This window comes from Scophthalmus maximus, chromosome 15 (genome assembly GCF_022379125.1).
Source record: "Scophthalmus maximus strain ysfricsl-2021 chromosome 15, ASM2237912v1, whole genome shotgun sequence".
In the NCBI taxonomy this organism is placed as follows: Eukaryota; Metazoa; Chordata; class Actinopteri; order Pleuronectiformes; family Scophthalmidae; genus Scophthalmus; species Scophthalmus maximus.
In genome coordinates, this window is record NC_061529.1 from 867,501 (window position 1) to 890,000 (window position 22,500).

The following is a 22,500-nucleotide window of genomic DNA, read 5'->3' on the forward strand; positions in this document are numbered from 1 at the left end:
ACTGAAGCCGTCGATGTGGATTATTTCAACGATGAGACTGAGAAACTGTGAAGAACATTTATTAGAGAAAACAATTAGGCGAAAATCGATCAAGCAGTCGGAGCAGAGTCACGTTCAAGCTTTGATTTACACGTTTTTGAAACTGATGATTTAACATTTTGAGACAGTTTACTGAATCTTTGGGGGGGGGGGGGGTTCAGTGAGTATTATTACTAGGATTTATAGATAATGACAATTAATCTCTTGTTAAAAAACAATGACCTGTTACAATAGAAGATATAAAGAAAAACGACAGAAGAACATGACCAGAAAAGAACGAAGTGTAATTCTATGGACTAAGACGACGACGACCGTGTGACGGATCCTCGGAAGAAGATTGAAAGGAACAAAAATCATGTTTGAATCGCTTTCGAAGCAAAACTCCTAATTTTAACAATCTCCTTATCTCCATTCCTGAAACGGCGTCAGGGCGTCTGGTCTCACCACGGTGAGCAGGGAGGATCTCACCGCCGATCGGCTTTGTGACGCTGCGACACGTGAAGAGAAGGATGAGAATTTCGCACCCTCACGTTATTTGCGACGCCCAATTTGAGCGTCTTAGCACCGACTTTGTACGGAATCTCATCGCGCAAAAACTTTGCGTTTGCTGTGAACGCACCATTACGGAACAAAGCAGTTTGAAACCCACATCCTGTCTCTGAAGCCCCGCCCACGTGCGTCCGTCCCCTACCTTTGACCGAGGTGTTGGGCGGCGGCCCCTCCATGCGCAGGTTCCACGGCGGGTCCCCCTGGTTGGCGAAGTCCCTCATCTTCAGGTAGCTGATGGTGAGCCGGATGATGGACGCCTTGTCCAGCTGGCTGGTGATGGCGCCCGGCAGCGGCAGCATCTTGGCCAGCTCGTAGAACTCAAAGTTCTCCTTGCCGCGCCGCGACCGCGCCGCGTCGCGTGACTTCTCCTTCCGCAGGGCCTGCAGCCTGCGAGGGGTCGGGGGGGAAGACAGAAAACAAACATGAGGACCTTACGTAGAAGGTGAAGAGTCGCTGTAGGTGGTCGACGACTGCAGGGAACAGGACGAGGGAGCGTCGGGAAGATGAAGAGTAAAGGAGGATGAAACAGTGGAAAATGAGGAGGAGGAGGAGGAGGCGAGACGGCGGGTTAGGAAGGAGGAGAGGGAGGGAAAGGGATGAGGAAGAAGAGAAGAGAAAATGGCTGAATCTGCAGCAGAACAGATGGAGTGAGGACAGAAAGAGAGAAGATGGGAGAGGTGGGTTGGGAAAGGAAAATAAGGATGACAAGAAGAAGAAGAAGAAGAGGAAAAGAGGACAAGGGAGGAATATGTTTATCCAAGGAAGGAAGGAAGGGAGGATGAGGAGGAAGGTAAAATAAGTTAAAGGAACGAGGAAGTGACGAGTCGGAGGAAAGAGGGAGGAGGACAGAATCTGACAGAAAAAAAGAAGAGTTCACAGTGAGAAGACATGAGGAAGAGGAAGAGGAGGAGAGGCAGAGACATGAGGAGGAGGAGGAGGAGGAGGAGAAAGAGGAGGAGGAGGAGGAGGAGAAAGAGGAGGAGAGGCAGATACATGAGGAAGAGGAAGAGAAGGAGGAGGCAGAGACATGAGGAAGAGGAAGAGGAGGAGGCAGAGACATGAGGAAGAGGAAGAGGAGGAGAGGCAGAGACATGAGGAAGAGGAAGAGGAGGAGGCAGAGACATGAGGAAGAGGAAGAGGAGGAGAGGCAGAGACATGAGGAAGAGGAAGAGGAGGAGGCAGAGACATGAGGAAGAGGAAGAGGAGGAGAGGCAGAGACATGAGGAAGAGGAGGAGGAGAAAGAGGAGGAGAGGCAGATACATTAGGAAGAGGAAGAGAAGGAGGAGGCAGAGACATGAGGAAGAGGAGGAGGAGAAAGAGGAGGAGGAGGAGGAGAGGCAGAGACATGAGGAGGAGGAGGAGGAAGAGGAGAGGCAGATACATGAGGAAGAGGAGGAGGAGGAGGAAGAGGAGAGGCAGAGACATGAGGAGGATGAGGAGGAGAAAGAGGAGAGGCAGATACATGAGGAAGAGGAAGAGAAGGAGGAGGCAGAGACATGAGGAAGAGGAGGAGGAGAAAGAGGAGGAGGAGGAGAGGCAGAGACATGAGGAGGAGGAGGAGAAAGAGGAAGAGAAGGAGGAGGCAGAGACATGAGGAGGAGGAGGAGGAGAGATGATATGTCCAGCAGATTAATGGACGCAGTGTCCGAGCGTTTCGATCGAACCTCGCAGGATCTTCTTCCCAGTTTCCCTGTTTCATCTCCTTCCCTTCATCCCTTCATTCCTCCACACTCGCTCTTCTCCTCCGTCCTCCTCTCCGTCACTTTCCACTCTATTAATTTACACCAAAGCGCCGCTCTGTTTATCCTCCCTCTCTTTCTTTCACCCTTCAACAACAACATTGACGACCATACTTTCCCGCAGCCTCTCATCATCATCGGATGCCGTTATGAATTAACTCTGCAATAAATCAGCTGCTAAAAACCTCTGTGGGCTTCCTGCCGGCCACACACACACACACACACACACACACACACACACACACACACACACACACACACACACACACACACACACACACACACACACACACACACACACACACACACACACACACACACACACACACACACACACACACACACACACACACAACAAACAACACACACGCTACAAACAACACACAGACACACACACACACACACAAAGACAGGTGATTAATTTTGCCTGAGCAAAAAAAAAAAATGCCGGAGAAAAAGTGTTGGAGGAATAAAAGGGGGAGGTGAGAAAAGGAGGAGAGGGATGAGATGGAGGGATAGAGCAGACAAACAGGAGGAGGAGGAGGAGTTTTCTTTAAGGGCTACAGATGAAAAATGGCTGTCATCATGCAGAGAATATCATTTTCATACTGTTTGTCATTTAGTTATCAGGGAGAACAAACAGCAAGTGGAGGAGAGGAAGAGAGGAGAGGAGATGATGGGAGAAGAAAGGAAGAGAGGAGAGAGAGATGAGGACAGACTAGACAAGAGGAGATGAGAGGAATAATTTCTTTAATCTGAATATTTTCTTCACGTTCTTATTAAATGATTTGAAAGTTAAACTCCCGTCATGTTTCCCGTGTTTCCTCCGACTGCAGCTACAAACCATCAGATGTCATGTTCAGTTTTTTCCCATCTCAGATTGTAATTGTTCATAATCTTTTCTATTTTCATCATCAAGATGTCATCTGTTACAACTCTGCACTTCAGGCACGATATGAATAAAGTTTCATTTGAATCAGAGACGGTGAGTCACGAGCGAAAAGAAAAAGTATGAATCTTAATTAGAAAATATTGTTCCACTGATTTTTATATTCACAACACTGTGTGTGAAACCGCGTTGTAAAGTTCAGCTTGGTGACTTGATGGTGTTTTAAACAGCATCTAGTGGCAGGCAAGGTGTGTGTGTGTGTGTGTGTGTGTGTGTGTGTGTGTGTGTGTGTGTGTCTGGTTGTAAAGTTCAGCGAGGTGGGTCGATGGCTTTTTAAAGAGCTTGTCAGCTGGAAGGAAAATATACGTGTTTCTGTGTGTGTGTGTGTGTGTGTGTGTGTGTGTGTGTGTGTGTGTGTGTGTGTGAAGGTCAAGGTTTCACACTCCGGGTCAATTGGAGGTCAAACTGACTATCAGTCATGTGACATTCGGCGTCTGTTGGAGCTCCTCCCACAGAGACGAGTCGCAGACGGAGCAGAGGTGCATCATCAGGAGAGGCCGACCAGGCAAACTAACAGCAACGTGTTGTTTTCTACCACCAGGGGGCGTCTCAGTCAGAACAGTAGCAAAGGACAGTAAAGTGTGGGATGATGGAAGTTGTAGTTTTTTTTGCTTTTTTTTTGACTTTGAAACCAGTCGTGTGTAGAATGAACTTGTCTAGATGCTGAGTACACTGAAAAAATGTCAGTTTTATATTTAATTTTAAAAAACACAATCGCTCAAAAAACATGTAAAGAAAAAAATCATCCTGCACGAAATATTGATCATCCAGCAGCAACGAATCCATTGTGTTCGTTCAGAGTTACTCACGAATACATTTACGTCCCAATGAGTCGTAACTTTCCCGAGAGGCTGAAGCAAATTCACGTTCGTGCAAAATTCAATTTTATATTCCTCTGTTTAAATGTCCCGTTCTGAGATTCTGTGATATCAGAGCTTCTGTTTACACGAGCGGCTCGTCCATCAACAGAAGACAAACTGAGACGGAGAGGAAGAATATTATTTAAAAAGAAAATTAATAAGAAAAACGTGTTTGGTGCGATAAAGAGAAACACGGGAGCAACATGAAGAGAGAGAGATGAAGGATGGAGATAAAAAAATAAATGCTGCCCGGTGGCCGACGGGGGAAATCTGTGGAGGTCCTGACCGCTGATAGTCATCACACACACACACACACACACACACACACACACACAGAGTTTTAACTGGCCGACGCTAAGCTAGCTCGTTGCAATATGGCTAATAATGCCTTCAAAACAACGGTATGTCGCATCCGTCTCAGTGGGACGACTTCAGACATGTCGAGCGAGGCGGCGCGTGACAGTGAAGTGGCGAGAACCTCGTGAACTTTACTTTACTTTCCTCTCCGCTGCTGTTTCCTCGCGTCCGCGTCAGTCCCTTTGATTTATGTTGCTTATTGTTCATTTCCATTTTTATCTGCCGCCCGCTGGTCGTTGGCGCTGAGGGAGAGAAGATAGTGACCAGCTCCTTTTTCCTGTTTTAATCTAAACCAACAAGTCCATCGTCCTGAATGAAGAGGAAGTGGTTTCATTTACATTTTAATAATAAAAACATCTGGAGCAGAAGTTCAATTTCTACTGACGCACAAGTTGAACCTGACGGAGGAAGAGGAAGATGAAGAGTCTCTCCCTCTCTCTCCTTCTCCCTCTCCATCCCTCCTTTTCCTCTTCCTCCCTCCTTCTCTCTCTCCTTCTCGTCTTCCTCCCTCCTTCTCTCTCTCCTTCTCGTCTTCCTCCCTCCTTCTCTCTCCCTGTCTTTCAATTCAGCCAATCAAGTGACCTGAAGCCAAGGTTCCACCCCGTCAACTCCGGGGAGGACGAGAACCAGAGAGAAAACACACACACACACACACACACACACACACACACACTGAGACAAAAGGCCCTTGAGGAGGAGGGTAATTGCTTCCATGGCGATGGGAAAGGAAGGCAGAGAACAAGTGTCACTTTGGATTAAGCCCCGCCTGCTGACATCGCCATGGCGATGACACAGCTGCTCGCTGTGTGTGTGTGTGTGAGTGTGTGTGATCACTGATCAGTGCGAAAGAGAGAAAAGAGCAACCGAGAGTTCACTGAAGAGAAATGTGAGGGAGGACAATGAAGTCCTATAGGTCATCACTAAGGTGTGTGTGTGTGTGTGTGTGTGTGTGTGTGTGTGTGTGTGTGTTGTTGGAGACTGTGACTTTTTGTCCAGTTGAGGGAAAAAGAGGAAAAACAGGAAGAAAGAGTTTTTGAAGAAACTGTTTATTCTTGTTATATTTGTGTCGTCATGACTTCGAGAGCAAAATGTCTCTCGTGTACAAATAAAAACAAAGGTTTAAAACCTTATGTGACTTATAATCACGTACGAGACAAAGATGGTTGCGTTCAGGAACGTGACCTTTAGCCTCTGCAGAAGACGACACTCGTCGGATTTCAAATTTAATCATAAAAACTGAATCTTACAATAAGTTTGATAAGTGTGTGATAATTGTGTGTGTGTGTGTGTGTGTGTGTGATCCACCCTGCCTTCACCTCCTGCAGCTGAACACACACACACACACACACACACACACACACACAGTATCATTACAAGGCTAATCACCCTCCAGTAGGATTGTAGTGATGGAGGGATCAGTATGAACTCCCACAGAGAACCGATTGAGAGAGAGAGGGAACAAGAGCATGAAAAGAGAAAGGGAGACATGAGGCCGATTACAGACGAGCAAAAAGAAGAACGACTGAGAGGGAAAATATGAAGAGGAGCGTGTGAAGAGATGCGACGAGAGGAGGGAGAGAGAGAGAAAGAGGGAGAGAAAGAGAGGGAGGGATGTAAAGAGGAAAAGAAGAAGAAGGTAAAGTACTGAGTCAAACAAACAGGAGGAACTAGTGTATTTGCCAGAGACTATTTACGGCAGAGGATTAATCAACATTTGTTGCTGTAGTGAGTATTTGTGTGTGTGTGTGTGTGTGTGTGTGTGTGTGTTCATGGTGATGAAGGAACTTGTCACCAAGCGTAACAGTCGACTCACTGACGTGTTTGTAATAGGTTTTAAACAACAACGGAGCTTTACGGTTCAGAGGAATAAGAAATATCACACACACACACACACACACACACACACACTCTCTCTCTGATAGAGACATTTTGGAAAATGTCCTGCAGTTGTTTCACACCGTCTATCTGTTTTACCAATTTCTGCCGCCACGCTGCTTTAGCATCAACCCGAGCATGACAGCAAGCACGCCAGTTTACCTCTGAGTCACACACACACACACACACACACACACACACACACACGCGCGTGCGTCGCCGGTGACCTCCCGGTAAGAACACAATGACATCACTGGTGGAGGCGGGGCCAGAGTGAGGCGCCGACACGAACACGCACACACATCATTCGGCGAGTGGAGAGTCGTGTTGATGGTCTCATAGCAGCATCACAGCTCCTCCATCCTGTTAGCTACAATCCTGTTAGCCGCTGGACAGCGTCACACACACACACACACACACACACACACACACACATTGTCATTCAGTTGACTCACAATGGAAATACAGAGCAGAAGGTCCATAATATATATTTATGTACGGAAGATAAATAGTGTCAAAAATCCTATAAATGAAAATTTTGGTAAAACTGAAAAATATATTTTTACATTAGCTTATTTGTCACTTTTGTAAAATGTGCAAAGAAATTTTTTGAACGAGAATGCATTTTTTCATGCCACACGTTTACTCCTTTCTATTTCGGGATCATTTTCATAATTAACATATTTACATTCATCTATTTGTATCACAAATCTTCATCTATTTTTTTTTACTGTCGTTTAATGATGAGATTAATTTTTCTACAAAAAAAATCATGCTTTTTTGTAAAATCTTCCTATAAATTTTGTTTTCTGTTAATCTTTTGCCATAACACCTCCTATATGCAGTGTATCCATTGTATTCTTCTGACACCACACTTTAATATTTCGATCGATAATCTTTTCTGTGGTTTTAAAAATTAATTTAGTCAAACAAATATATATTTTTAAATTTCCCTGTTAACGTCCCTTTTCATTTAAACAGTGACATAATTTATTCACTGAATATTTATAAAGTAATTTTGTAGCTTCCGGACATTTTGTAATTTAATTTCACAACAGCAGTTATCTCCCGTGGAAGGAAACTTTTAATGCTCGGATTCATTAATGCACAACGTCGCACAATTAAGCGGAGCTCATATGACTAATATGATAAGGAACATTATGGGGTAGTAATGTGAATTTTATGGATATGAGACGAGGGGTTTTAATTACTGGAGATGAATAGTAACATGAATCAGGGACAAAGTCCGACAAGAGTAAAACGCAGGGCGGCAAATTACTGGGAGCCATGTTGTCAGTGATGGGGTTTTAGGATTCAACCATAAAAAATGATTAATGAAAAAAAAACAAAGACACAAAACTTAATGTTAATGAGAAATTTAAAAAAAATGTAATTCATGATGTAAGAATTGTTTTATGAAGCTTGGAAATCAGCCATTTTTTTTTTTTTTTACCATTATCGTTATAAAGGTCTCAGGTAAACAAATGACAAAGTCAAAAGTCATATTTATGCATCTGATCTTTCCTCGCTGTTATTATAACGCTCCATAACTTTAATTTTACACTTGAGGCTTGTGAAACAGTTTTAAATAAAGTTACCAGAGAATCAAATACAGATTTATATAAGTCTTCCAAAACATGACATAAAAAAACTAAAAGGAAATTACAAAGAAAAAACAAGTTGGAACTTTTATGTACATACTAGCAACGATAAGCTAGCCTTACTGGGCTAAAGTAGCTAGTTAAAAAGCAAGTGAGCTAGCCGACGTCGCTAACTGATGCCTCGAGTTGCGTTTATCTTGTTCATGACAAGAGTTCATTTTAATGGCCCGCCCTCTTGTGGTGGTCACGAATTCGTAACTTCCTGAAACCTCTGAGTTGCAACACGTTTGCTAACATGTTCTGAAATGGCGGAGTCTGCGTGGAATCTGCCTGCTAGCTTGGTAAACCGTGAGCGTCCGCGGCTTCTAGACAAGGAGGCAAATGTGAGCATCGGACATCCGTTGCCTAGCAACTGTGTCCACGGGACTTGACTCGACTTTTGTTAGCCGTCATGTCGTCCATCTTTGAACCCAACTGCCAAAATAAAAAAAAAGCTAGCAAGCTAGCTATGTATTGAAGCTGCTGTGGTTCTAGGAAGGCTTCAAATTTGAAAACTGGTAGCATGAATTTTAGATTTCAGGGGTCAAGGAAATGGCGCGATGGTGCGATCTCCCCGTGTGTCACCATCTCAGTTGGGATTCATTTTCATTTTTTTCTTCTTTTCACACAAACTGTGACATCGCTTCCTTCACCGAGGCCTCAGTAACTACCACCGGACAGATCACTGATGGGTCGCACCTCGGAGGTCGGAGGTCAGGGGTCAGAGGTCAGACGTGGGAAACAAAGACGGCGGCTGACGGACGGAGAGAGGCAGATCACAGATGCTGTGAAGGGGCAGAGCGATAGAGAAAAGGGGGATGATGAAAGAGCGATGTAAGAAGAACTGGAGGTGACAGCTGCACAGGACAATTTAATCATCTTCACCTCCTCTGAACTCACCCTCTCCCCTTCTCTCGCTCTTTCTTACTTCATCCCGTTTCTCTCCTCCTCCTCTTTCTCCTCTTTCATTCCTCCACTGCTCTTTTATCTTTTCACCTCCCCGCCACCCGTTCATGCACCTCCTTGCTTTCCTTCTCTTCCCCCCTCCCTCATGTGTCCTACCTTGTCTCCCTACTGTCTCCGTCCTTCCTACATCCTTATTACCTTAGTTCCTCCATCTTTTCTTCTCTTCCCCTTGCCCTCCCCCTCTCATCTTCATCCCCCTGTACCCTTATCCTCCTCTCATCTCCTCCTTGCCTCCTACCTATGTCCTTCGCTCCTTCCCTTTTCTGTCCTTCCCTTCTCCTCCTCCCTCTCTGTCTTTACCTCTTGTCCTTTCTCCTACACTGGTCTGCCATCCTATGTCCTTACCTCCTTACCTAATCCCCTCTTTCATCCGGTCTTCTCCTTCCATCCCATGTCTCCCACTTCCCTCCTCTCATCTTGTCTTTTGTCCTCCCCCATTTCCTCCACCAGTGTCCTTCCTCTTCTGTTCTCCTTTCCTACCCTCCTCCCACCACTCCTCTCCTCCCTTCTGTAACCCCCTCCATCCTCTCTTCTTTTGTGTTTCCTTCATCTCCTCTGCTCCTCACTCCATTGTGCTCTCCATCTCCATGTCCATCTCCCATTTGCTTTCCTACGTCCCCACTTCATTTCTCTCTCTAGTCTTTTATCTTGCGTCCTTGCTTCCCCTCCTTTCCTTTTGTCTCCTCTCATCTCTCTCTCTCTCTCTCTCCTTTCACCTATGTCCTTACATCCTCTCCTTCCCTCTCTCCTCCTCCCGGGTTCAGTGGAGTGGAACAGTTCAGTATTAGCTCTGAAATTAGCAGCGGTCCCTCGTTAAAGAGTTGGCAGGAGAGCACACACACGCACGCACGCACGCACGCACGCACGCACGCACGCACGCACGCACGCACGCACGCACGCACGCACGCACGCACACACACACACACACACACACTGCGGTGTTAATGGTATAAAAGCTGCTACCACCTTGGAGACACAAAATTACTTGAACACTTCTTTCTCTTCATGTATTTATCATTTCTTCGGCTTCTCTTCTTCCTCTCAGTGCGATCCTTCCTCCTCTCTCTCTCTCTTTTGTCTCCATCACCTCCTCCCTCTCTCCCTCCTTGTCCTCCTGTAACCTTCAAACAAAGAAACAACTCTCTCCTCCTCCTCTCTGGCTGACAGCCAGCAGACAGTGAATGGGCCTTCCTCCCCTGACAACCTCCATCATCCTCCTCCTCCTCCTCCTCCCCATCTCCTACTCTCCGTCCCTCTTGTTGTTTTCTTCTTCATCCTCATCATCTCATTTTATCTCCTTCCATACCTTTTTTTCCTATTCTAACTTTGCAGTCTTCCTTCCTTCCTTCTGTCGTGGGCCCTTCTCTTCTTCCATCCCTTCATCCCCTCCTCTCCTCTCTTTCTCACTACTTCCTGTGCCTCTGTTCCTTGCACTTTCAACCTTGTTTCTCTTTTATTTGTCATATTTCAATTCATTCCCGGCTCTCCCTCTTTCTTTTCTTCCTTCCTGTTGTCTGCCATCCCCTTCCCCCTCTTTTCCTGTTCTTTCTTTCTTTCTTCCTCACCCACCCTTCATCCGTTCCCTCTCTTCTCTCACCTTCTAATAAAGACTTCCTGATGTGTGGTTCTCATTGGCAGGGCAGCACTGCGTGTCCCTGTCTTACAAAACCTTTATTCAAATGACTCATGGGACCAAATCCTGATCTGCAGCGCTGGAACAAGAACTGAGAGCTTTTAGTTTCTTAAAAGTAGCAGTTTGATTGGTATATATATATATATATATACATATGTACACATATACACATAGCCATGCTAAGCTGACATCAACTCATGATGCATCTTGTACATGAGAGCGGTATCAAACTTCTTCTCTGAACTTTCAAGCTAAGCGAGTGAACGAACGTGCAACGCAAACTGAGCAGAGTGACGCGGAACCTTTGGCCTCGGATAACAAGACGGAAGCATCACAGGCCGAGACGGAGTCAGGACCTGACAGAGGGACGCCGCTCTCTCTCTGTGTGTGTGTGTGTGTGTGTGTGTGTGTGTGTGTGTGTGTGTGTGTTGGTCTTTTCATCTGTGTGCTCGAGGTGTTTATGTACTTTGTGTGCACGAGGAGCATAAAAAAGGTGTTTTGGCAGAATATCACACACACGATGTGGTGTATCCTCTCCACAGGCCTCGCTGCTCGACAGAGCTAATTAGTTTGGCAGCAGAGTCAGAACAACATACCTTTGGCCTCCACCACTCGCCTTTTTTCCAACATCTAGCACACAAACACACACACACACACACACACACACTTTCAGACACACCTGTGTAGTGACACAACAGACACACACACACACACACACACACACTACCTGCAGCAGGATGTCATCACCCTGATATTAACCATCTGAACACAAAACTCATATGATTTGAGGGTTTTATAATAAAAAATATGTCTAACTGGACGAAGGTTCTTTACCTGTACCCTCAAGGAGCGTCTCCTGTAACAGCACCCCTACTGGACATTTGTTGTCAGTGCTTCAATGATGAACATGCAGAGTGAACTGGCAAGTTGCAAAAAAATTGTAAAATTAAAAAATCTTTACATGTATGGTCACATTTTGATTCATTTTAGGTACAGAAACTTCTCGGTTAGCTTCTGGGACAGATCGTGGTTGTGTTAGAATTAGCGCGTCCTTACCAGGTGCTACAAGGTCTCAACAAGCCATTATCATTTCAATTCTTCGTCTGAGCGGCACTACGGCATCTTCAGGGCAAACTGGACGACCGTGACTCGCTAGCGCCGAGTAGCGATTCAGGCTGGGGCTAACTGGTTAGCACGCTAGGCTCAGCAGAGGCAAAGACATTACAGCAACAGGAGCAAACAGGAGCTAACACCAGCGTTGCTTTTGGTTAGTAAAGGACGGAAGTTCGACGATGAACTCACAGCGTTTCTTGAGGATTCGTGAGCAAACGGCTGCTAATGCTAACATAGCCTATGTAGCGATAGCAAAAACATGCTCCTTGAGGGTTTCAAGACTTTATAAAGGTTATATTCTTCTTAGCGGCTCCTCCGTCTTTCCATGTCTGACGATCTCTGGACCGATTATAAAAGTGTTCACGTTGCTGCGATATCTCAGCATTCGTCACAAATATTTGAGCAAGACTTTGGGTTTCTGGAAGTCGCATTTCATAGTAAAAAGGAGACACAAGGGAAAAGGAAGTGGACGTCAAATCACACGGGGATCACAAGAAGGGTAAATTAATGGAATTAATAACCGCAAACACCAACACAAAGAGAAAACAATGTTTTCAGAGCTTAGATAATCCTCCCTTTTGCTTTTCAGAAGAACTCAGGCGCTGAGAACATGGCAACACACACCTGAAGCCTCGCGGTTTACCTGCACCTCGCTATTTACACCGTACAACCACGCCAACAACACCCTGCGATCATCTGTCGGGCGCCGCGCTGCCAGCCGCCCTCGCTGTGATGGATCAAAGCAGGTTACAACAGCCTGGTGCTGAGGCCAGACACACACACACACACACACACACACACCGAACACACACACACACACACAGCGAACACACACACACACACACACACCGAAAACACACACACACACACACACCGAACACACACACACACACACACAGACACACACACACAGACATACACACACACACACACACACAGACACAGACACAGACACACACACACACACACACACACCGAACACACACCACTCAACTTCATCTATTATAGATGAGGTAAACACAAAGAAGAAGGATCTTTCTCTCGTCTCCTTCGTTGCTTTGCTCTTTCCGATTCATTTCTTCGTATGGAGTCGAACACAAATCAAGAATCGAGCAAACCAAAGTTTGCTCCAGTTCAACTTCTGACCAAGAGCCCTGGTCAAAAACAACACTTCTCCTCGATTGAACAACACTGCAAAATGTGATTTTGGTTAATAATTATACATGTATCTTCTCTTCTTTTGCATGTTCCACCAGCTCTTGGGAGCCTGAGACGTTGGTGAGCACATTTCAAGGACAGAAACAATTCGTCCACACGAGTGAAGATGTTTTCACAAGGTCTTGGAAAGAATTTCAAAGATCTGATGTCTGATCTGATCTTTTTAAAGGAAATGATCTCTTCACATATTGATCTATACCACAGGAGGCGTCAGTAAACCTAAAGCCAAGATGTTTCAAAAGCACTCATCATATGTCTACTGAGGGTCGTTCTAGTTCAGACTGATATGGACAGATTCAAAGCCCCAGTGTGTCATTTTTTTACTTTTCTGGCGTCATCTGGTGGTAGAGTTGTAAACCACAACCAACTGAGCGACCGACAGGGGACACTTTATGGTGGCGCACCGCCGATTCCACTTCCTGTTCCCGGCAGCGTCTGAAAATTCAACGTGAACGCGACGTGTTCTGGAGCGTTTAGTTCAACAAGCGTATTCAACACGATGTAGAAACATGAGACTCACACGGAGGTCGGTCCACCTCATGGAACTATATTTAACATATATGAACAGAGTTATGGACAATATATTCAACTTCTGTGAATAAGTTCTTCTAAATATGTCACACTGGAGCTTTAAAGAAACAGTTTCAGTGCCATGTTACATGTAAGATATCTGACAATCTTTGTCTTTAACCAAAATGCCGTTCGTGAACTTCTCCCGACGTCGACGATGTTGCTCCGGACATTCTCCTGAACTTTCCTTCCTGTGCCCAGGCCCTCTCGTATAATCTGCTCGGAGTGAGTCCACGTGAGCGAGCGAGAGGACGCGTTGATGAGTGGGAACACAAACTCTTTCTGCTGTCTTGCAGAAAGAGCCAGGTCCCGCGGCTCGACGAAGACGCCTCAGACGGCTCCGGAGTCGTTCCTGTAGGTGTGAGCTCACAGTCGCCCGCCGCGTTGGTCACATATGACCTGTGAAGCTCTGTCCGGGGTTCATGTCTCCGCTGTGTCTGACTCGCCCTGCCATTGTTCCATCAGCCACCAGTTTAATTTAGTCTCTTCTCCACTTCACTCGTCTTCTGATGCGTCTGTAGGCTCCACAGTTGCTTCCACAGTTGCCCTGTGTGCGTCGTCCTCGCTGCCAGAGACCTCGTTTGTACGCAGCAACAGAAAGATGAATAATTGATGCTGGATGCAGTTCGCAGCACGCTCTCCCTCCCTCCCTCCCTCTCTCTCTCTCCTGCCGTCCTGCACCTCGCTCTCTCTTTCCAAGCCCAACTTCCCCTCCCGCCGCTGTGTTTGTTGCTGCTGCCGGTGTCGATAACCCTCACAAGAAAGAAAGAAAGGAAGAAAGGAAGTGAGTGAGCGGAAAGAAAGAGAGAGAGAGGGAGTCGATTTGGAGGGAGAAGAGTTGATTTGTCAAGATTGATGTGATGAAACGCACACACACACACACACACACACACACACACACACACACACACACACACACACACACACACACACACACACACACACACACACACACACACACACACACACACACACACACACACACACACGTCCATATACAGGCTTGTAAATTACACCCGGTAACAGAGCTAGATATCATTCTGTGTGTGTGTGGCGATAAAAGCCTGCGCCGAGAGGAAGTGTCACTTATCAGAGCCTCTAATCACTATTCATATTCTCTCTCTCACACATATCGATCGTATTGTGATTCTATTGCAGGTCATAAAAAGAAATGAGCAGCCGATAGAGAGGTGAAGGAAATACTGACTGAACAACTGACTGACTGAATGAGAGGAGAGGGCGATGGAGAGGGGGAGGGGGAGGGGGGAGGAGGATGATTTACATAAACACTTCTTGTTCTTTTGTTGCTGCAATTAACTTGAACAGCGTTGAGCTCCTCACACTCACAGTCTGTGCGTGAGCAGGGAGCTGCACCGAGACGCCGCGACACCAGCCAGCCTGAGGAACCAGAACCTGGGCCGAGCCGGGCCGAGCCGGGCCGGGCCACACGGGGCTCAACTGGACATTCAGGGACAAGCTGTAGGCTCCAGAACGCTCCGAGGGAACTCGCAGTGTTTCTCATCAATGTGGCTTCAAGTTAAAATCGTGAAAGTTAAATCTGGATCACAGACCGTAAACAAAGATGGACAACGCGTCTCTGCTTCCCCTCCCGCTGTACTAAAATGACATTAAAATATCTCGCACACGCTCTCGACCAATCACGAGTCAGCTGTCAATCATGGCGTCTCAGCCCTGTTTATTATATCATCAACTAACTGATGAGAAGCAAAGTGATCAGAAACATGAACAAACATCAGTGATGAGAACGACCTCACATGACATGGAGGGGGCGGGGCTTAGGACCTGTACTGCAGCCAGACACCAGCGGGCGACCGTGATGAAAACCATGCATGGTGAATAAAACTTCTCTCACTTAACAGAAGAAGTTCATTTCTTTGTCTGGATCAGGATCAGGCAGCAAAGATCTGTTGGCATTTTAATTATCTCTCCCTTTCATTCCCTCTCTCTCTCCTTCACACACACACACACACACACACACACACACACACACACACACACACACACACACACACACACACACACACACACACACACACACACACACACACACACACACACACACACACACACACACACACACACACACACACACACACACACACACACAGGGGTGAGTTTGAGTTCTTAATCATGGCAGGACCTGGCGGACTCGCTGAAGCGTCCAACAAACACAGCCGGCCTCCCGCCCCACAGACACATTACCACCTCTCCTGGCCAGATGGACCTGTCTGTGTGTGTCTGTGTGTGTCTGTGTGTCAGTGCATGTGTGTGTGTGTGTCTGTGTCAGTGCATGTGTGTGTGTGTTGGTGTCTGACGCTCGTCCTTGAATGAAGACATGATGGTCAAACTGTGTGTCCACGTGTGACACGCAGATGAATGAATAAACCTGTGTGTGTGTTTGTGTGCGCGTGTGTGCGTGTGTGTATGTGTAAGTGTGTGTGTGTGTGTGTGTGTGTGTGTGTGTGTGTGTGTGTGTGTGTGTGCATGCATGCGTGCTCACTAACTGGACATCCCATCAGCAGAGCATCTGGGATCTCAGCTCTCCAGAGGGAGTTCCCTGTCAGCCGGACAGGTTTATATACACCCACAGGAAGAACAAACGGACTGGGCGAGAGACCTTGACAGAGAACAGCAGGGAGGGAGAGAGAGAGAGAGAGACTGAAAGAGGAGAGAGGGGAAGTGTCTTTTGTCCAGCAATGATTAAGAATTTAGAACAGACGGTGTGTGTGTGTGTATGTGTGTGTGTGTTGTGTGTGTGTGTGTGTGTGTGTGTGTGTGTGTGTGTGTGTCAGCTACAGGTAGTATTTATTCCAGAATGTGTCTTTCTGTGGTTGTGAGGACATTGTGGACTGAGGGTTCAGACGTGGTCACATGGCCGGCAAGTATAAGATTGAGCTGGTTGTGGAAGTATATGGAAGGTAAGTTACCAGATCCCAGTGCAGGGAATCAGGATATTAAAGAGACTATTAACTTCCATCCATCCCTTTTCTTCCCATTATGCGGGATCGGGTCTCGGAGGTACTGACAAATCGCCCCAACCACCACAACCGATTCCTTTTACCGTAACGGAGCAGCGGCTCCACTCCGGGCTTCCTCCACACTCTTCACCTTATCTTTATATATAGATACACAGTTATACTTTTGTTAGGGGAGTTGTAGATATCAGTCCCCCTAAATATGCCAGATTGTTTTCATCAACTCCATTCTGCATGTGTTTGGACTGTGGGAGGAAGCCGGAGAACCCGGAGAGAACCCACGCATACACGGGGAGAACATGTAAACTCCACACAGAAAGGCCCTGGTTGGTTTGAACCAAGTGCTAACCACTACGCCACCATACAGCCTTATACACCAGAAGCCAATTAGTAAATTACCTAACAACGAGAACGACACTGTAAATCAGCCACTCGCCCACGAGCGACTGTGTTTTCATCTGCCGAGTCCGTTTAACTGGCCGGTAAAACGCCTCCTCGTGCTTCTCAGCCCGTTGGGTTTTTCAATCGCAGCTAATGCCGCTGCCGCCACAGTAAAACACGCAGGAGCCGGTGATTAAAAGGACTCTATAAAAGTCTGCCTCGCTCGGACGCTGCTCGATAAAACCTGTAAAAACCTGCGAGCTGGTTTCAGAGAACGACACAGACTGGAAAAACTGGTGGTACTACTACATACAGATACTGCTAAGGCTGCTTATCACGCTAACAGTACAGCTACTGGTGGTACTACTACATACAGATACTGCTAAGGCTGCTTATCACGCTAACAGTACAGCTACTGGTGGTACTACTACATACAGATACTGCTAAGGCTGCTTATCACGCTAACAGTACTGCTACTGGTGGTACTACTACATACAGATACTGCTAAGGCTGCTCATCACGCTAACAGTACTGCTACTGGTGGTACTACTACATACAGATACTGCTAAGGCTGCTCATCACGCTAACAGTACTGCTACTGGTGGTACTACTACATACAGATACTGCTAAGGCTGCTCATCACGCTAACAGTACTGCTACTGGTGGTACTACTACATACAGATACTGCTAAGGCTGCTCATCACGCTAACAGTACTGCTACTGGTGGTACTACTACATACAGATACTGCTAAGGCTGCTCATCACGCTAACAGTACTGCTACTGGTGGTACTACTACATACAGATACTGCTAAGGCTGCTCATCACACTAACAGTACTGCTACTGGTGGTACTTCTACATACAGATACTGCAAAGGCTGCTTATCACGCTAGCAGTACTGCTAACTGCTAAAGCTACCACCACTATTGACACTGGTAATATTGGTAATAGCAGCAATACTCATGATACTTCTACTAGACCAACCAGTAGGGACTAGTACAGATAAAACTACTACAACTGGTACTGCAAGTACTAGCACTACTACTGTTGCAAATACTTGGTTTCTCCAACTACTGCTGCTACCTGGTTATAATGCTTAGCACCACTTCTTTTGATATTCTCTTGCACTAATACTGCCGGTACAACTACTGCAGACAGTACACACTCAAATACTCCAGTCCTGCCAAAACTGCTGAATGCTACTGCTGCTGTTAACACTTTTTGAAAACTGGTAATACTACTATTACTGCTACTGTTAATTCAACAACACAACTTCCACTGTAGCTACACTTAGTACGACTAATACTGGATGCTAACACGTCTGACGACACTGGTAGTACTACGACTGCTAATAAAGGTAGTACAAGTAGTAATGCCAACACCACTGGTATTACAACAAGTACTACTGTACCTACTGGTACTGCTCACAATGCTGCTAACAATGGTACAAACAATGCTAACACTATTACTATCTTTAATACTACAACTACAGCTGCTAATACCGTAGTTGCTAGTCCTTGTATTAGTATCTTGGGTACTTCTGCTGCTACTTATACTCCTACACTTCTATTCTGTGTTGTGAAAGTGGCTGATAACAGATGTGTCTTTAAAACTTCAGAATTGTAAAATGGATTGGTTTGGTACGCTGCTTCTTCTGCACATACATCTGAGGAACAATCTGTACCACGCCGCCGCCGCCGCCGCCGACTGCGTGGAACTTTTAAACACCTCATTTTCTGACATTAATGCCTTCAGCCGGGGTGTAGCTCTTTAACTACTATCTTGTCTGGGCTCAGCTCAGCCCGGCGTTCCCCCGCCGCCGCTCCAGCCCAATCTGAGAGGGGGATTGCCAGCTAAATCTTTCCCATGCGGCAAGTGGACCATAACTGGAAGAAATAGGGCCGAGATCCTGCCGAGCAGAAGAAGAAGGAGGAGGAAGAGGAGGAGGGGGGGGGGCAATCACAGGGGGAGATGGAGGGCGAGTGACAGGTAGAGGAAGAGCAGAGAGAGAGAGAGAGGTTTCTAAATGCAGCGTGTCGATCCCACTCACAGCGAACAGATAGACTTCTGACGACAGAGACGATCTGAGGGCGACTTTCACAGCTGAATCTCCACAGGACTGGATGATGACCCTGTCTGTCTGCCTGCCTGCCTGCCTGCCTGCCTGTCTGTCTGTCTGTCTGCCTGTGTGTGTGTCTTTGTTCAAACTGTCGTCAGTCTTCGCGTATCCCTTCTTCCCTTTCCCTCCTTCCCTTCACAGTAAATGTTCTGATTAAAGTCGCGGGACATCTTGGATTAAAAAAGGGGGTTTGGTTCTTGGTTCACGTAGAGTTGTTTCAAAGTGGAGGAGTTGAAAAAAGCGTAAACCCAGGATATTAGGCATCCCATCACACCACTTAGGTCACCAAAAATACAAACTCATCATATCATACATTTTCATGTTTGGTGTGCCTTGTTGTCTGGGGACTTACAGATCCACTCATCCACAGCGTTGAACGCTGACGGTTCAAATATCCTAAAGAATCTATCATTCCAGGAGAGAGATCAAAAAAATAAACAAACACATGCTCACAAAATAAACCCATGAATTATTCCCAACAAAAAATAATTAAAATAAAACAGCATGCTTTGTAAGTAAGAGCTAACTGCAGGCAGCGCTGCGCCCGCCTCACCGCCCAACAGCCTCCGACGGCCGAGAGCGCAACAAGGCGAGCGAAACCTGAATCCAATTAAAAGTTCCAGATCGCGGAATCAAAGGAAAGGCGGCAGCAGAAATCAAAGGCAGAGGTGTGTGTGTGTGTGTGTGTGTGTGTGAAGACGACAGGTGAGCTGCTGGAGTTAATGGTCAGGGTTCGTTAATGGAGCAAACACAGAAACAAACTTTGGACCACGCCAACTCATCTTCAAGATGGACTGACATGTTGAATATCACAATTCAATTCTGATCATTTGGAACATTTCTACAGTTCTTGTTGTCAAAAACTCTTCAAGTGTATTGATCTGCCACAGGAGGGAGTCTTCCAAACGACGTTCCCTCATCGGGTGATTTTCTGAAGGTGGTGGAGGAACACTGTCAAACGCAGTGTTGAGGAATTTTCGTCTCTCCTCCCTGACCTTGCTTGGCACCAAGCAAGGTCATCTCATCTATGTCAAGCCGAAACAATCTGAGAGCAGCTGAAGTCTCACTCGAGGCGTCATAGTCACGGGGAGATGACGACATTACCCTAAACTAAATCCACTACAGAGACCGGGGATGGGCAGGCTGTCTTGGGACGTCCCCCTGTGAACCTGTTGATCTGTGTAGCGAACCGGAAGTCTCCTCAATATTGAGCCCTTATAATAAATACTTCTGCTGAAGACATCCACAGTTTCTGTCTTCCTGATTCAGCATCCACTCCATCAATTATTCCATTCCGCGCATCACTGCAAAATCTCCCAGAGATGTTAAAGCACCTCGAGGACGCATCCAATCCCTCTTAAGAACCACGAGAACCTTCCTGAAACCCTCTGAAGGTGAAACTCCTGGGAGCTCCTAAAGGTTCACCAACAACTCCAGGACCTCAGTGATCCCCAAAGTTCCTAAAGGACCTGCAGACCCTTATCAAGGATGTAGAAGAACCCTTTCAGACATCTAGAACCTTCCCATCACCCCCTGAAACATCCCAAGCCCCTCCTCAATAACCACCACAACCCCATAATGGGGAATTCATATGATACACCACATGGCCAAAATTGTATGGACAACGTGGTCCTCTGGCCAATTAAAAGGAAATGGGTTTCCACTTTAATGTGTCTAAAAGTATTTGGTAGTATTTGATATGATAATTTATCATGTTATCTATGTCTATACTTAATGATGTATTTATGATCTATATGAACAGGTCTCTCTCTCTCTCCCCCTCTCTCTCTCATTCATATCACTGATGACATATTAAAACAGATGAAGGACGAAGCAAAGACACGTCAACAAGATGAAAACGCAGAGAAATACTTGAAATCTTAGTCTTTTTAAATTTAAACTACTGAACTTAGATATAGAACATAACAGAACAGAACAGAATAGAAGAGAACAGAGTGCAGCGGAGTGGATATGGAGAGGCAGTCATGTTTATTCATGCAGCCGTGAGCTGCAGACCTGCAAGGTGACTGGCTGTCACACACACACACACACACACACACACACATACACACACACACACACACACACACACACACGCAGACACACAGACACACACACACACACACACATACACACACACACGCAGACAAACACACACACACACACACGCAGACAAACACACACACACACACACACACACACACACACACACACACACACACACACACACACACACACACACACACACACACACACACACACGCAGACAAACAGACACACACACACTCTGTCGCTGATCCAGTGTGATAGACAGGCCAGATGTGTGAGTGTTTTTCTTTTCCTGCACACTTGCATACATTGGTGTGTGTGTGTGTGTGTGCTGTCGTATTCACATCTTTCACTCACACACACACACACACACACACACACACACACACACACACACACACACACACACACACACACACACACGTCACATGACTATAAAAGCACAGACAAAGTTTGAAGGAAACGCATGGATCAAACACCAGAACCACTTCCTGTGGATCATTTATACGGATTGTCGGTCAAAAGAGACACGACATTTACAGACGACTCCTTCAACTACGGCAAACTGTGATGGACATTTTTTTTATCTGGTTTTGACATTTTACAGATTAAAAGACAACTACTTAAAATAATCGTCTTAGTAATTTGTAAATTCTCTCCTTCGGCCATCCCTCAATTTCCTGCTTCACCTCTTTACCACCACCGTCTAAACTTTGCGCGCGCGCGCGTGTGTATGTATGTGTGTGTGTGTGTGTGTGTGTGTGTGTGTGTGTGTGTGTGTGTGTGTGTGTGTGTGTGTGTGTGTGTGTGTGTGTGTGTGTGTGTGTGTGTGAGTGATCTTGTTAATATTTCACACTAACCTCACAGGCATGTTCGAGTTTATTAATTGAGGCTGAAATATGAAGCAAAGACGCTCATGAATAACAGCGACCGCTGCAGCCTGTCAATCTGTAACTGCTGCAGCAGCCAACAGCTGGATCGACACACACACACACACACACACACACACACACATCTATTGGCATCACAGTGGAGCACAACAACAGGTTGCTTCGTGTTCACGTGCGTCTGCGTCTCTGCAGCGCTGCGTCGTCCTCGGGGGGAAGAATGTCGCTGCAGTGACGAAACCCGGGCGAAGCAGGAAAAGAGCCGCGGGCGACAGCAGCCGAGGAGGCGGCAGGCGAGGACGAGCCGGGAGTCAAATCCTTTCACTGTAAACAACGGCCCGGGAACAGGGGACCGGGGAGGTGTTTCTGACGTGAATAAACATGCGCGTGTGCCACAGGTGGGTGGCTGTCCAACGAGGGGAGGGGTCTGCTGTCACGAGGACGGATCGACGAGGTGCGGAGGGGGCGTCATCAGAGAGACGGAGGGGGGGAGAGGCTGCGGCTGAACGCTCGACAGCAAGGAAAAGAAGAAAAGAAGAAGAAGAAAGTGTCATTTTCAA

The 22,500-nt window shown here is 46.4% G+C and overlaps 2 protein-coding genes and 1 long non-coding RNA gene across 5 annotated transcripts in view; 1 reads left to right on the forward strand and 2 right to left on the reverse strand.

Moving 5' to 3' along the window:
• LOC118285721 overlaps nt 1–3,498 on the forward strand; it is a 4,275-nt gene extending 777 nt beyond the window's left edge. Inside the window, exons 2-3 of the long non-coding RNA XR_007032209.1 lie at nt 2,952–3,313; nt 3,420–3,498. This is a non-coding gene — a long non-coding RNA (uncharacterized LOC118285721). The remainder of the gene's footprint in view (nt 1–2,951; nt 3,314–3,419) is intronic.
• LOC118286489 (alpha-tectorin-like) overlaps nt 1–22,500 on the reverse strand; it is a 475,374-nt gene that overhangs the window by 166,622 nt on the left and 286,252 nt on the right. The window lies entirely within an intron of this gene.
• The window catches only part of LOC118285709 (neuronal PAS domain-containing protein 3), a 223,500-nt gene that overhangs the window by 134,505 nt on the left and 66,495 nt on the right, over nt 1–22,500 (reverse strand). For both annotated transcript variants that reach the window (XM_035609487.2, XM_047337720.1), the window contains exon 3: nt 731–975. In XM_035609487.2, the coding sequence (XP_035465380.2) occupies nt 731–975 (245 nt within the window). The remainder of the gene's footprint in view (nt 1–730; nt 976–22,500) is intronic.